Source organism: Anoplopoma fimbria, chromosome 24 (genome assembly GCF_027596085.1).
Source record: "Anoplopoma fimbria isolate UVic2021 breed Golden Eagle Sablefish chromosome 24, Afim_UVic_2022, whole genome shotgun sequence".
NCBI lineage: Eukaryota > Metazoa > Chordata > Actinopteri > Perciformes > Anoplopomatidae > Anoplopoma > Anoplopoma fimbria.
The window spans coordinates 24736236-24747368 of NC_072472.1; the positions used below are offsets into that span (position 1 = coordinate 24736236).

The following is an 11133-nucleotide window of genomic DNA, read 5'->3' on the forward strand; positions in this document are numbered from 1 at the left end:
ATGTCAAAGTACACCATTAATTAAAGGAGGTTTAGTTGTTTTTTTTGAGTGTATCCTTATACATTGCTCATATGTGCATTAAAGGGTTAATGGCTGCTCTAGTTGTTCTTCCTGTCCATACTGACGGCAAAGAAATCCTTTAAATTTCAGTATAAGTGATGGGGGACAAAATCCACAGTCCTCACTTTAGAATGCATGTTTACTCATAAGGAGGACTGTGTGACATAGCATTAAGAGAGGATCTCTTTGTCCAGAGAGCAGAACAGGACAAACAATTACAGGGAACAAATGCACATGGGGGCATTAGGATGTATTTTTAAGATGGACTTGACAAATTATTTAAAATACATTTTTTGCCTGTTGGGCGCCATTTTTTGTCACTCATTACATTACCTTGTTGGTAATCGGTTGGATTTCAAAAGTGAAAGGCAGCAGGTTTCAGTTCCTTGTAAATGTCCAACTGTAACCGTGGGGTTTCTCATAATGCTAAAGTGAGGAGGGGGTTTAGTGGAGATCCCCGTGCTGCAGGTACAGAACAAATGCAGCTTTTTACAACCTTAAAAATTTATCAATTCCAGAAGAAAACCTCTTCTCTCACTTGAGGCCGAGACTAGCTCATCTTGCTCCTCTTGTAGTTTACAGTCTAATCTAGGTCACCAAAAGCCTGCTGCCTGTGTGCACTGTGACATCTTCTGGTTAACAACCATTACACGCAACAGTTTGGTTTATTCTAAAAGTTCCAAATTAGTCTTTTAGTTTTGCAAATAAGCTACTCATATGTATTCAAAGTGAAGTGTTGGCATAGTGGGATATGGAAGAAAAAAGGGGTTTAGGGCACATTTGTCCCTTAAATACTTTTTTGTCCTCACACCAGCTCCTTCTTGTTTTTATTCTTCCCTTTACAGTCTTTTGAAACAAGGTCTGATAAGCCTTCTATCAGTGTAGTAACCTTAAAGGGAAATCCATTATACATAGCTGTAACATGGATTCATGCAGAACTACTCAGATAATTATAATAATTATCAGCTTTATTGATCTTGAACATAAACATGAAATTTCCCTTCTGCATTAAACCCGTCCCTGAGGAGCAGTGGGCTGCTAAGAAGCATCCGTAAGTTCAAGAAGAACTACAACAAAGTCAAAAATACTCCATTACAATTTAAATTCCTTGGACGGTTGAAGGCAAAAAAAAATGTGCTTTTAAATTACACCATATGTTGGATGTTTTAAACAAGTCAGTATTGTGAGTGATGTGTTTTATCATTGGAGCAGATAAAACATGTCTACTTAAGTAAAACAAAAGGAGTATTATCAAAATGTGCTTATAAAGTACCAAAAGTATAAGTACTTGTTTCACCCTGTAAATTGTATATTATCATATATTACATTTTTATATTGTTAATACTGTTGCATCAATCCGAAATGTCTAAAACTAGACACATATATTAAAATATTATATGGGGTTTTTTAATGTAAAAAAATGTATAAAGAGGCTTTTAACTATAGCTTTCAAATATATGTACTGGAGTAAAAAAGTCCAACATTCCCCTGTGAATTGTGATAGAAGAGAGAAGTATAAAGTAGCAGAAAATGGAAATACTCCAGCAGCGTACCTCAGAATGATACTTAGGCACAATACTTGTGTAAATGTACTAGTTTACTTTCCACCCCTGGATGTAGGCTCATTGTGTGCAGTGTTCGGGCGCGGTCTCACACCTTTAACCATTGAGGATTTGAAACAACATAGGTCCTCTATAACTTTATTCCCATGACGTCTATTCCTATTTGGGAGCTCATGTAGGTTAATGTCTGAGAGGGAAAAGAGCGGATGTCATTCAAACATCACTATCATTGCGGGCAGTGAATCTGGGAGTCCTACAGAATGTAAATGTGTTTTTGTCCACCACACAACAAAGGCATTGGATAAAAGATGACACGGTTGTAATACAAAAATTCATAAAAGACAAGCGAGATGAGACGTCAGCTGGTGCACCAGATAAAAGATAGATACTGAATGTATGAGATTCAATTAGAAGAATCAGAAGCCTGCTGCATGAGGATTCTGGGTATTAACCTTTTGTATTCATATCCAATCCCTAATGTCACTCACAATGCAGACTTGTTCAAAACCTCCAACATATGGTGTCTTTAAAAGCCACACTTTTTCTTTTTTTTTTTTTGCCTTCAACCCTCCAAATCTCCTGACCTCTGCCCTGCATTTCACTCATCCCTGCCCTCATCAACTCATTGAGTCACGGTCCACCCCTGAAGTGCTGCAGCTTCATTGGGCGGACAACCACTGTGTGTGCGTGTGTGTGTGTGTGTGTGTGTGTGTGTGTGTGTGTGTCAGTGAGTGAAGTGATCCCGGCTCCCTCCCTGTGTGAAGAGTAAATGCTCTAAAGCCGGGCCCTGATAGACCTTATCAGGGCCAGCAGCCATTTCCCCTCCCCTGGCTGAGCTCTCCAGGCTCCTCCTGGGCCCACGCTCCGGGTGTCGACACCGCCGAGCCCCCCAGAGGCTTATTTCCCTCCCAGACCTGTGAGCTCCACAGAGGCCTGAGCTGCTTTAAACCGGCTGCTGCTGCAGAGCTCCGGTGTAAAGTAGATTTACTCCAGATTTGTACTTTGTTCAAATTCTGAGGTACTTGCGCTTTACTGGAGTGTATCCATTTTATATATTTAATAGAGAGCTATAGGTCATTTTCAGATCAAGTTTCATTTCATATGAGTTTTGAGCAGTTCCAACAGTTCCGTTTCCCCTCTAAATTTCTCACAAGGTGTCATTTAATCAGAGTCTAGGCTCATTTTGGTTAACTCTGGAGGCATTCATTTTTTATTTTTGTTCAGCATCTTTTAAACTAAGTCTAAACTTTAAATCTGTTTCATCATATTGTCAATTTAACCAACACTAAAGCGGCCAGGAACCAAAAATACATGAATGAATGGATCATTTACAATTTTCTTTCGATAGTAGCTCAAAATATTGGAAAAGTTCACGATTTTTAAATAGTTGTTTCACTATTTATATTGCTAAATACAGCGGGAAAAAAGTATGAAATAAAACTATAATACATTCCATTTAGAACTCGTTTAGGAGCATTATTTCATTTAGAGCCTTTGAATGCCTGTTACTGAAAATATTAGTTATTAAAAGTAAAAAAACCACCTTTTTTTCAACAACAAAATAAATGTATCATGATCTACAGACATAAATGAGTGTGTGAAAGCCCAACAACAGCATTTGCCTTTGTCTCTACATGATATATGAATAAAGGTATGTTACTATAAATAAAACATGCTCAGTGTATTCACCAATGAAAAGATGGACTCAAATTAAAAGTTATTAAATGAAATACCGTTCAAGGCCTAAAGAAAGAAAGAAAGAAAGAAAGAAAGAATTAAAAAGTACATAAATTAATTTGTGTTGCAGAACTTGACTTTGCTCTTTCCAAACTCATCAATCCTCTCACGCTTTTTAGTCTGCAAGAGACAGGAAGTTTTGTCAGCCTGATGAAACACTGACACACACCAGTTTGCGTGTGTGTGGCCTTCAGTTGATAATGTCCATCCCCCATGTAGAATACATCCCCTTTGCTTCCCTATCTCCACTTTATCCCTGTCAGACCGACGCAATCCAAGACTGAGTCAAACAAACCTCAAGTTGCTTTATCTGTTGTTTTTTAACAGAGCTCATCAAACAGCCGATGGCCTACAAACCTCCAGTCAACACCTTATTTTCTAATCTACTACCTTCCCTGCAGCCTAAAGCCTTGACATATCCAAATAAGGGCAAAAGCCAAAGTAGGGGCCGATGGCAGACGGGCCTGTGTCCCTTGTGAGTGTGAAAATGAAGGGCGTGCTTCTTTTCGCTTCTCTCAGGCGCTGGTACGACAAGAGCGCACGGGCGGAGCTGAGAGCCTTCCTGACAACGCCTGTGTGGTTGTGGAAGTCTTGCAGCACTGAGCCCAGTCTGTTCTCGGTTTTGTTTTTAGCTCGCAGCTCTCTCATGAAATGACTTCACCCACATGTAGTTTGAAGAGGGAAAAAAAGGGTTCAAATCACATGTGGGGGGAGGGGAGGACAGAGATAAAAACTGCACTTTGGTGTTGAGTTGTTTGTTTCACGTAGCAGAAAAGGCCACTCATCTTCTCATGCGCTCAGTTTTGCATTCAGTTAAAAACCCACATGGAGGCGTACAGAGTGGCGCTTTTTATTTCTCTCTCATTTGAGTATAAACTGTCTCCAATCACTTGAGGTAGATTCTCTGTTCCCCTTGTGATGGAAAGAATGAGACATATTCTGTACATTTGAATAACGGTGATATTTGGTTTGTAGGTTTTTCACTTGAGCTCTTTTTTTTTTTTAGTAAGGAAAATCCAAGTTCTGTTCAAAACTGCAAAGAGATTTAACCATATTTCATATATTGCCATAAAAGAAGAGATGTAGATCAAATGGACGATAGTGTTACTGAAGTTCTGTATTTAAGACGTATTTTATCATATGTCTTATGAATGTATCATCATGAATGAGTCATTTCACACTGTTAGTCGTTGAACTCTCTGCGGCTGCACATGCGAGAATAGCTCCATACCTGCGTTTTCCTGCTCTGACTCAAAGGGGTATTCCAGCATGCATTGTGTAGAAGATAGAGACACAACCTTGAATAGATTAATCAAACAGCCACTCGCACTTCCTATTTACACTTTCAGTGTCTCTGTCCACCTGAGCTGTAACACAAAAAACTAAGTGAAGCGGGCCGTCCGTATACCATCCACGGAGAAGAAGGGACAATGTGTCCTCTGCTCACTGTCACACAGGACATTCAACATTCAAACTTTATTTATACAGCACTTATAAAGTGCTTTACATGAGCAAGCTCAGATGAGTGATTTGTTGTCAGTAAACAACCAAATGCTGTTAATAATGCTCAGTTAATACATACTGTGAATATGCCATGAAAACATATACATCACACATTAATACCTAAAAGTCAACTCCTGTCCTTTGAGGTCCTTTTGTCCTAAACGTGGCAGCAGTCTGCACAAATGTGAACTGAGAAATTCGAACAATTACCACATGAGATAGAAATACACATGTAACAAGTTCTTTAGTAACACTGCCTCTGCTTGCTGATCTTCCTGTTAAGCTTGATGAGGAAATTATTACAGCCAATTATGAATGATCCATTTAAAGTGTTAAAATGGTTTCTCCGAGCAACTTCACAACTTCAACTCTAATTCAGAGCTCATTTCTTTAACTCGAAGTAGCTGAGTTGCGCTTTTGGAATAAGTCTTCTAGTGGAAACGTGGTTACGGTGTCACGGCCTGCAAAGGGTCGACAAATCTACATGTTCCACTCCTACACATCCTGCAGTGCAAGGAGCCTTCTGAAGTCAGCACTGCTGCAGGACGAGGCTTAACTAATGTATTTAACACCTTGTGTTTGTTTAGCCGCAGTATGCTTGTGGAGAAACATTGAATAAGAAGTTATTAATATATCAACATTAATAAAATATGGATTAAATCCCCTCTTGGTATTTCAACAAAATTGGACAAAGTGAATAAGTACAGTTTTAAAAGAAAAAGTGTTGTGGCGTGTGTTAGTAGTAGTGTGACAAAAAAGTAAAGTGAGAAATGTTCCTACGTACACATGAAACTGGGGCAGCTTTCCTGCATATCATCTTCCAGAACCACTGCATGTCTTTTTACTAAATTTGAACTCTCTCCTCGGGATAAAAATATGAATTTATTTTTGGCGTGGCAATTTCTCATCAGTTAGACTTAAGACGGCCCTTTAAATTCCTTCCATACACATGTTTCCGTGCCCCATATGCTGGACTGATTATAATGAATTTCATTTTCTGACAATATTTAGGGAGTGTGTATTTTGTAATGTGCAGTATGATGCTTTAACTAACTTAACCATAGCCTTAGTTGCCTCACTAACCCTGCCTTGTACTTAAATATCAGCAGCAGGTGCAATAAAACCCTCATCTAATAAGACAAAAGCAAGAGCTCACTGTGTTCACTTTCATAGATTTAAAGAGTCCTCTGTGTGCATGACCCTGATCCCTCAGGTTACAGTAAATCAGACAATGCCCACAGCCTCTAGCAATAAATAACTCTTCCTCAAGAGTAATATAAGCCAACTTTAATAGAGCTATAGCTGTACAGTGATACACAGCAGCACAGGACGACGACCCACAATCCTCAGATGTTATTACAGACTATTGTAAATTGAAACAGTAGCCCCGGCAGTGACGGACTCTGGAAAGCATTTCGAATTTAACCTGAGAAACTATTTATGAGAGACAATAGGTGAGAATAATGCAAAGTCTGGCTGTTGGTTCCCCATACTGGCGATGTTTGGTACTGCCTGTAATTCCAGCAGTCGGTGTAAAGCACCATCTTGTGACCCAAATAAATAAGTACAGGGGTGTTGTATTAGCATTTGTACAAAACAAAAGTGATAAGAATGTTTAGTCCCTCCTCTCTGGTGTTTCAAATCCATCGTTAGGGCAGCAGCCTACAGTGATTATCTGTGAAAACAATGAACCCTCTTGGTTCATGGGAAAATTGAGACAAGGATCTGAACTTGCTTTTGTTGTGATATTAATTCTGCATAGAAGAACAAGAATACAACTCTACAGCAATGCTAGTGGCTCAGTGAGGCAGTACAGCAGGTCTTTGAGCTAAATGCTAACATGCTCACAGTTACGAAGCTAAAATGCTTATGTTTAGCGGTTAGAGTGTTTATCTTGTTCATCATCTCAGTTGAGCATGTTAGCATGCTAGTATTAGTCCCTAAGTGGGGAAACAGCAGCAGAGAGGATAGTGCAAACAAGAGACATAAGTAAAGAAACAAGATCAAAACAAGTATTATAAGTAATAACACAGCATAAAGTAAAGCTGCAACAGATGTATTTAGTTTCGCTAATATTTGGCCAAAGGTATTACAATTCATCCTGCTGGGAACACAAATGTCTCCACCAGATAATAGTTGAGGTATCTCTGTTTGGACTAAAGTGGTGGACTGATTGACTGACATCCCTACAGTTACTAGATGCTTCTGACCCTGCAGTCAGTCTCACTGTGCTCCTCTTCCACAGAAATAAGGGAAAAATCTCTCTCCACTAAGCAATTTGTTGTAGTTATTGATTATTGTGCACATGTGATATGAAAACTGTGTACTTTGATGGGTTTTGTTCGTTACTATCTCTTTTGGGGAATGTATTAAGCTGTTTTTAGCATCATCTTCTGACTACTGTAGATATTAATGTGCAGTATCATCTTTTGGGACACCTTAGAACACATGTGTCACTCATGTCAGTTCACTGTCAAATGAATAACAGAATGTTTGTCTGTGAATCAGCGGATATCACAGTGCTTCCTGTGCTAAAAACAATGACTCCCATCTCTTATAAAAACAGAACTTTATTTTTTCCTCAATTATCCAAAGAAATAAAAAATACCCACTTCTAATATTTCTAATCACAACAACAAACACAAATTGAACAGTTGAAGGGCAGTTCCTTAAGACATCACATACGTGATCAAATGCAGTCCCACTGTTGTTACTTCTCTCTGGAGTTGGTCCTGCAGTCTGATACCGCTCTGGTGTGGCTGAACAGAGAACTGGAGGCAGTCCGGTTTATGTCTTCACTGCTGTGTCTCTGGATTTGTAGATCACTCCTCTGCTTTTCAACTCCCTCACCACACCTTCAGACAAGGGGACAATAAATGCATTACTCAAGAAAAAAGGAATTACAATCAAGAAAAAGCCAAACACTTTTAAATGTATGGCTAAGTATGGAGGCAGATAAGTGTAGATTAGGTGTACCTGGAGGTAGTCTTCCTGTCACTGACACTGCGTATACACCTGGCTTAAAGTTGCCTGTAGGATGGAGCAAAAAATATACACAAATGTTATTTATCTCAACAGCATTTAACTGTAAAACTGCATTTATCCTGTTCAAGAGTAAATAGGGTCCTTATTGACATCATATTGATACTTTCTGTCTCTTGGCTTGCTTTGGGGTTCCTCTACTCCATCATGGTCAAAATGGATTAATGCAGCTTTCAGCATAAGCATATATCCTTACCTATCCTCTGCCATTTAGCAACCCAGCTGTCCTCAGGACTCATCATGGCGATCACACTGTGGACATATAGACAAAAATGGTAAACATTCAGAAAAATCAATCTATGTAAAGGTTACATGGTTGTTTTTTTTGGTTGATCAATGCTAAATCAATGTTTACCCATCGAATGAGGAGCTTGTGCATTCATAGACCATCTCCCGGTTCCCCTTCATCTGGAGGTACGACTCACAGTTGTCACAGCCGTCGTACTCGAACTGGTCGATGGTCTAAAGAGGACAAAGCAGAGAGAGCTGTTGAATCCAGGACAACGATGAGAGTAAAGTCAGACACAAGCAACTTCTCAGGCCAACAGACAGGATTAGACGTACCAAGAATACCTGCTATCAAGGTCCACTTACCAACTGCTTTATATATCAATTCATTACATTACATTCATTACATATATGAATTCGTATTAGTTTACTGCACTTATCCTATTCGTAGTAGTTTGTAGCACTTATTATATTCGTATTAGTCTGTTGCAAATATTGTTTTCGTAGTAATTTGCCTCTGCACTATACTTTTGCTCTGGTTTATGCTTTAAGATGCTTGTTTAAGAAAGGAGATGCACTGATGACTTCTGGTGACTAGTAGTTCTCTTGAATACCTATGTTGAATACACTTCCTGTAAGTCGCTTTGGATAAAAGCGTCTGCTACATGACTGTAATGTAATGTAATGTAATGTAATGTAATGTAATGTAACGCATGTTGGTGTGTGTGTGTAACTTGTGTGTAACTTTAACAGCCTTATATGTTTGACTGGGTTTGTTAACAGATGAACACACTATGTTAAGTGCCTTATTGTAAACACTTGTGGAACAGGTTCATTGTATCTATTGGTGTAATTGCGTAAATAAAGGTCACCGTGAGAGCAATACTTTAAAGTTTAAATTCATTTGTTTGACACTGAGGACAAACACAGGACGCGGCTACACGTTAGCATGGAGGCTAGTTTACCTACACGTTAGCATGGAGGCTAGTTTACCTACACGTTAGCATGGAGGCTAGTTTACCTACACGTTAGCATGGAGGCTAGTTTACCTACACGTTAGCATGGAGGCCTACACGTTAGCATGGAGGCTAGTTTACCTACACGTTAGCATGGAGGCTAGTTTACCTACACGTTAGCATGGAGGCTAGTTTACCTACACGTTAGCATGGAGGCTAGTTTACCTTCACTAACGAACACAGGAGACAGGCCCGCAGATGGCGAAGGTCTTTGGGGACCGTTTCCAAGGCCATTACGTTCAGCTCCTGGACAGAAACACTGGTGTAATACTGCTGTAAAAGCCGGGTTACTGTTTTGAATAATTCCCGTCGCTGGTGAATTACGTCACCAGACGTGAGGACCCCGTTCAGCCAGCGGAGGGTCCGGAGATGCGCCTGATCACATATCACCACATATAACCACATATAACCACATATAATCACATATAATCACATATAATCACATATAATCACATATAACCACATATAACCACATATAATCACATATAATCACATATAATCACATATAACCACATATAACATATAATCACATATAACACATATAACCACATATAACACATATAATCACATATAAATCACATATAACCACATATAACACATATAAACACATATAATCACATATAATCACATATAACCACATATAATCACATATAATCACATATAATCACATATAATCACATATAACCACATATAATCACATATAACCACATATAACCACATATAACCACATATAATCACATATAACCACATATAATCACATATAACCACATATAACCACATATAATCACATATAACCACATATAATCACATATAACCACATATAACCACATATAATCACATATAACCACATATAATATAACCACATATAACCACATATAATCACATATAATCACATATAATCACATATAATCACATATAAACACATATAATCACATATAAACACATATAATCACATATAATACATATAACCACATATAATCACATATAATCACATATAATCACATATAACCACATATAATCACATATAACCACATATAACCACATATAACCACATATAATCACATATAACCACATATAATCACATATAACCACATATAACCACATATAATCACATATAACCACATATAATCACATATAACCACATATAATCACATATAATCACGTATCACCACATATAACCACATATAATCACATATAACCACATATAATCACATATAATCACATATAACCACATATAATCACATATAATCACATATAATCACATATAACCACATATAATCACATATCACCACATATAACCACATATAACCACATATAATCACATATAATCACATATAACACCACATATAACCACATATAACCACATATAAACACATATAACCACATATAACACATATAATATAACCACATATAATCACATATAACCACATATAATCACATATAACCACATATAATCACATATAACCACATATAATCACATATAATCACATATAATCACATATAATCACATATAACCACATATAACCCACATATAACCACATATAACCACATATAACCACATATAATCACATATAACCACATATAATCACATATAACCACATATCACCACATATAACCACATATAATCACATATAACCACATATAACCACATATAACCACATATAATCACATATAATCACATATAACCACATATAATCACATATAATCACATATAACCACATATAATCACATATAACCACATATAATCACATATATAACCACATATAACCACATATAATCACATATAATCACATATAATCACATATAACCACATATAACCACATATAATCACATATAACCACATATAATCATAATCATATAATCACATATAATCACATATAATCACATATCACCACATATAACCACATATAACCACATATCACCACATATAACCACATATAACCACATATAATCACATATAACCACATATAACCACATATAATCAC

General features: G+C 37.5%; 1 protein-coding gene across 1 annotated transcript; it reads right to left on the bottom strand.

The window, feature by feature from the left end:
- Positions 1-7416: 7416 nt before the first annotated feature.
- On the bottom strand, positions 7417-9502 carry supt4h1 (SPT4 homolog, DSIF elongation factor subunit). Its single transcript, XM_054626249.1, has 5 exons — positions 9314-9502; positions 8260-8366; positions 8101-8156; positions 7839-7892; positions 7417-7717 (listed from the first exon to the last, which is right to left on the bottom strand). Exons 1-5 carry the CDS (start codon positions 9380-9382, stop codon positions 7650-7652), a joined length of 354 nt encoding a protein of 117 aa, XP_054482224.1. The 5' UTR covers positions 9383-9502; the 3' UTR covers positions 7417-7649.
- Positions 9503-11133: the final 1631 nt, after the last annotated feature.

Coding starts and splice junctions, on each gene's coding strand:
- supt4h1 (XM_054626249.1), bottom strand. CDS start 9,382: ATGGCCTTGGAAACGGTCCCCAAAGACCTTCGCCATCTGCGGGCCTGT. Junction 8,367..9,313: donor TCCTGTGTTCGTTAGTGAAG/GTAAACTAGCCT, acceptor TGTCCTCTTTAG/ACCATCGACCAGTTCGAGTA. Junction 8,157..8,259: donor ACAAGCTCCTCATTCGATGG/GTAAACATTGAT, acceptor ATATGTCCACAG/TGTGATCGCCATGATGAGTC.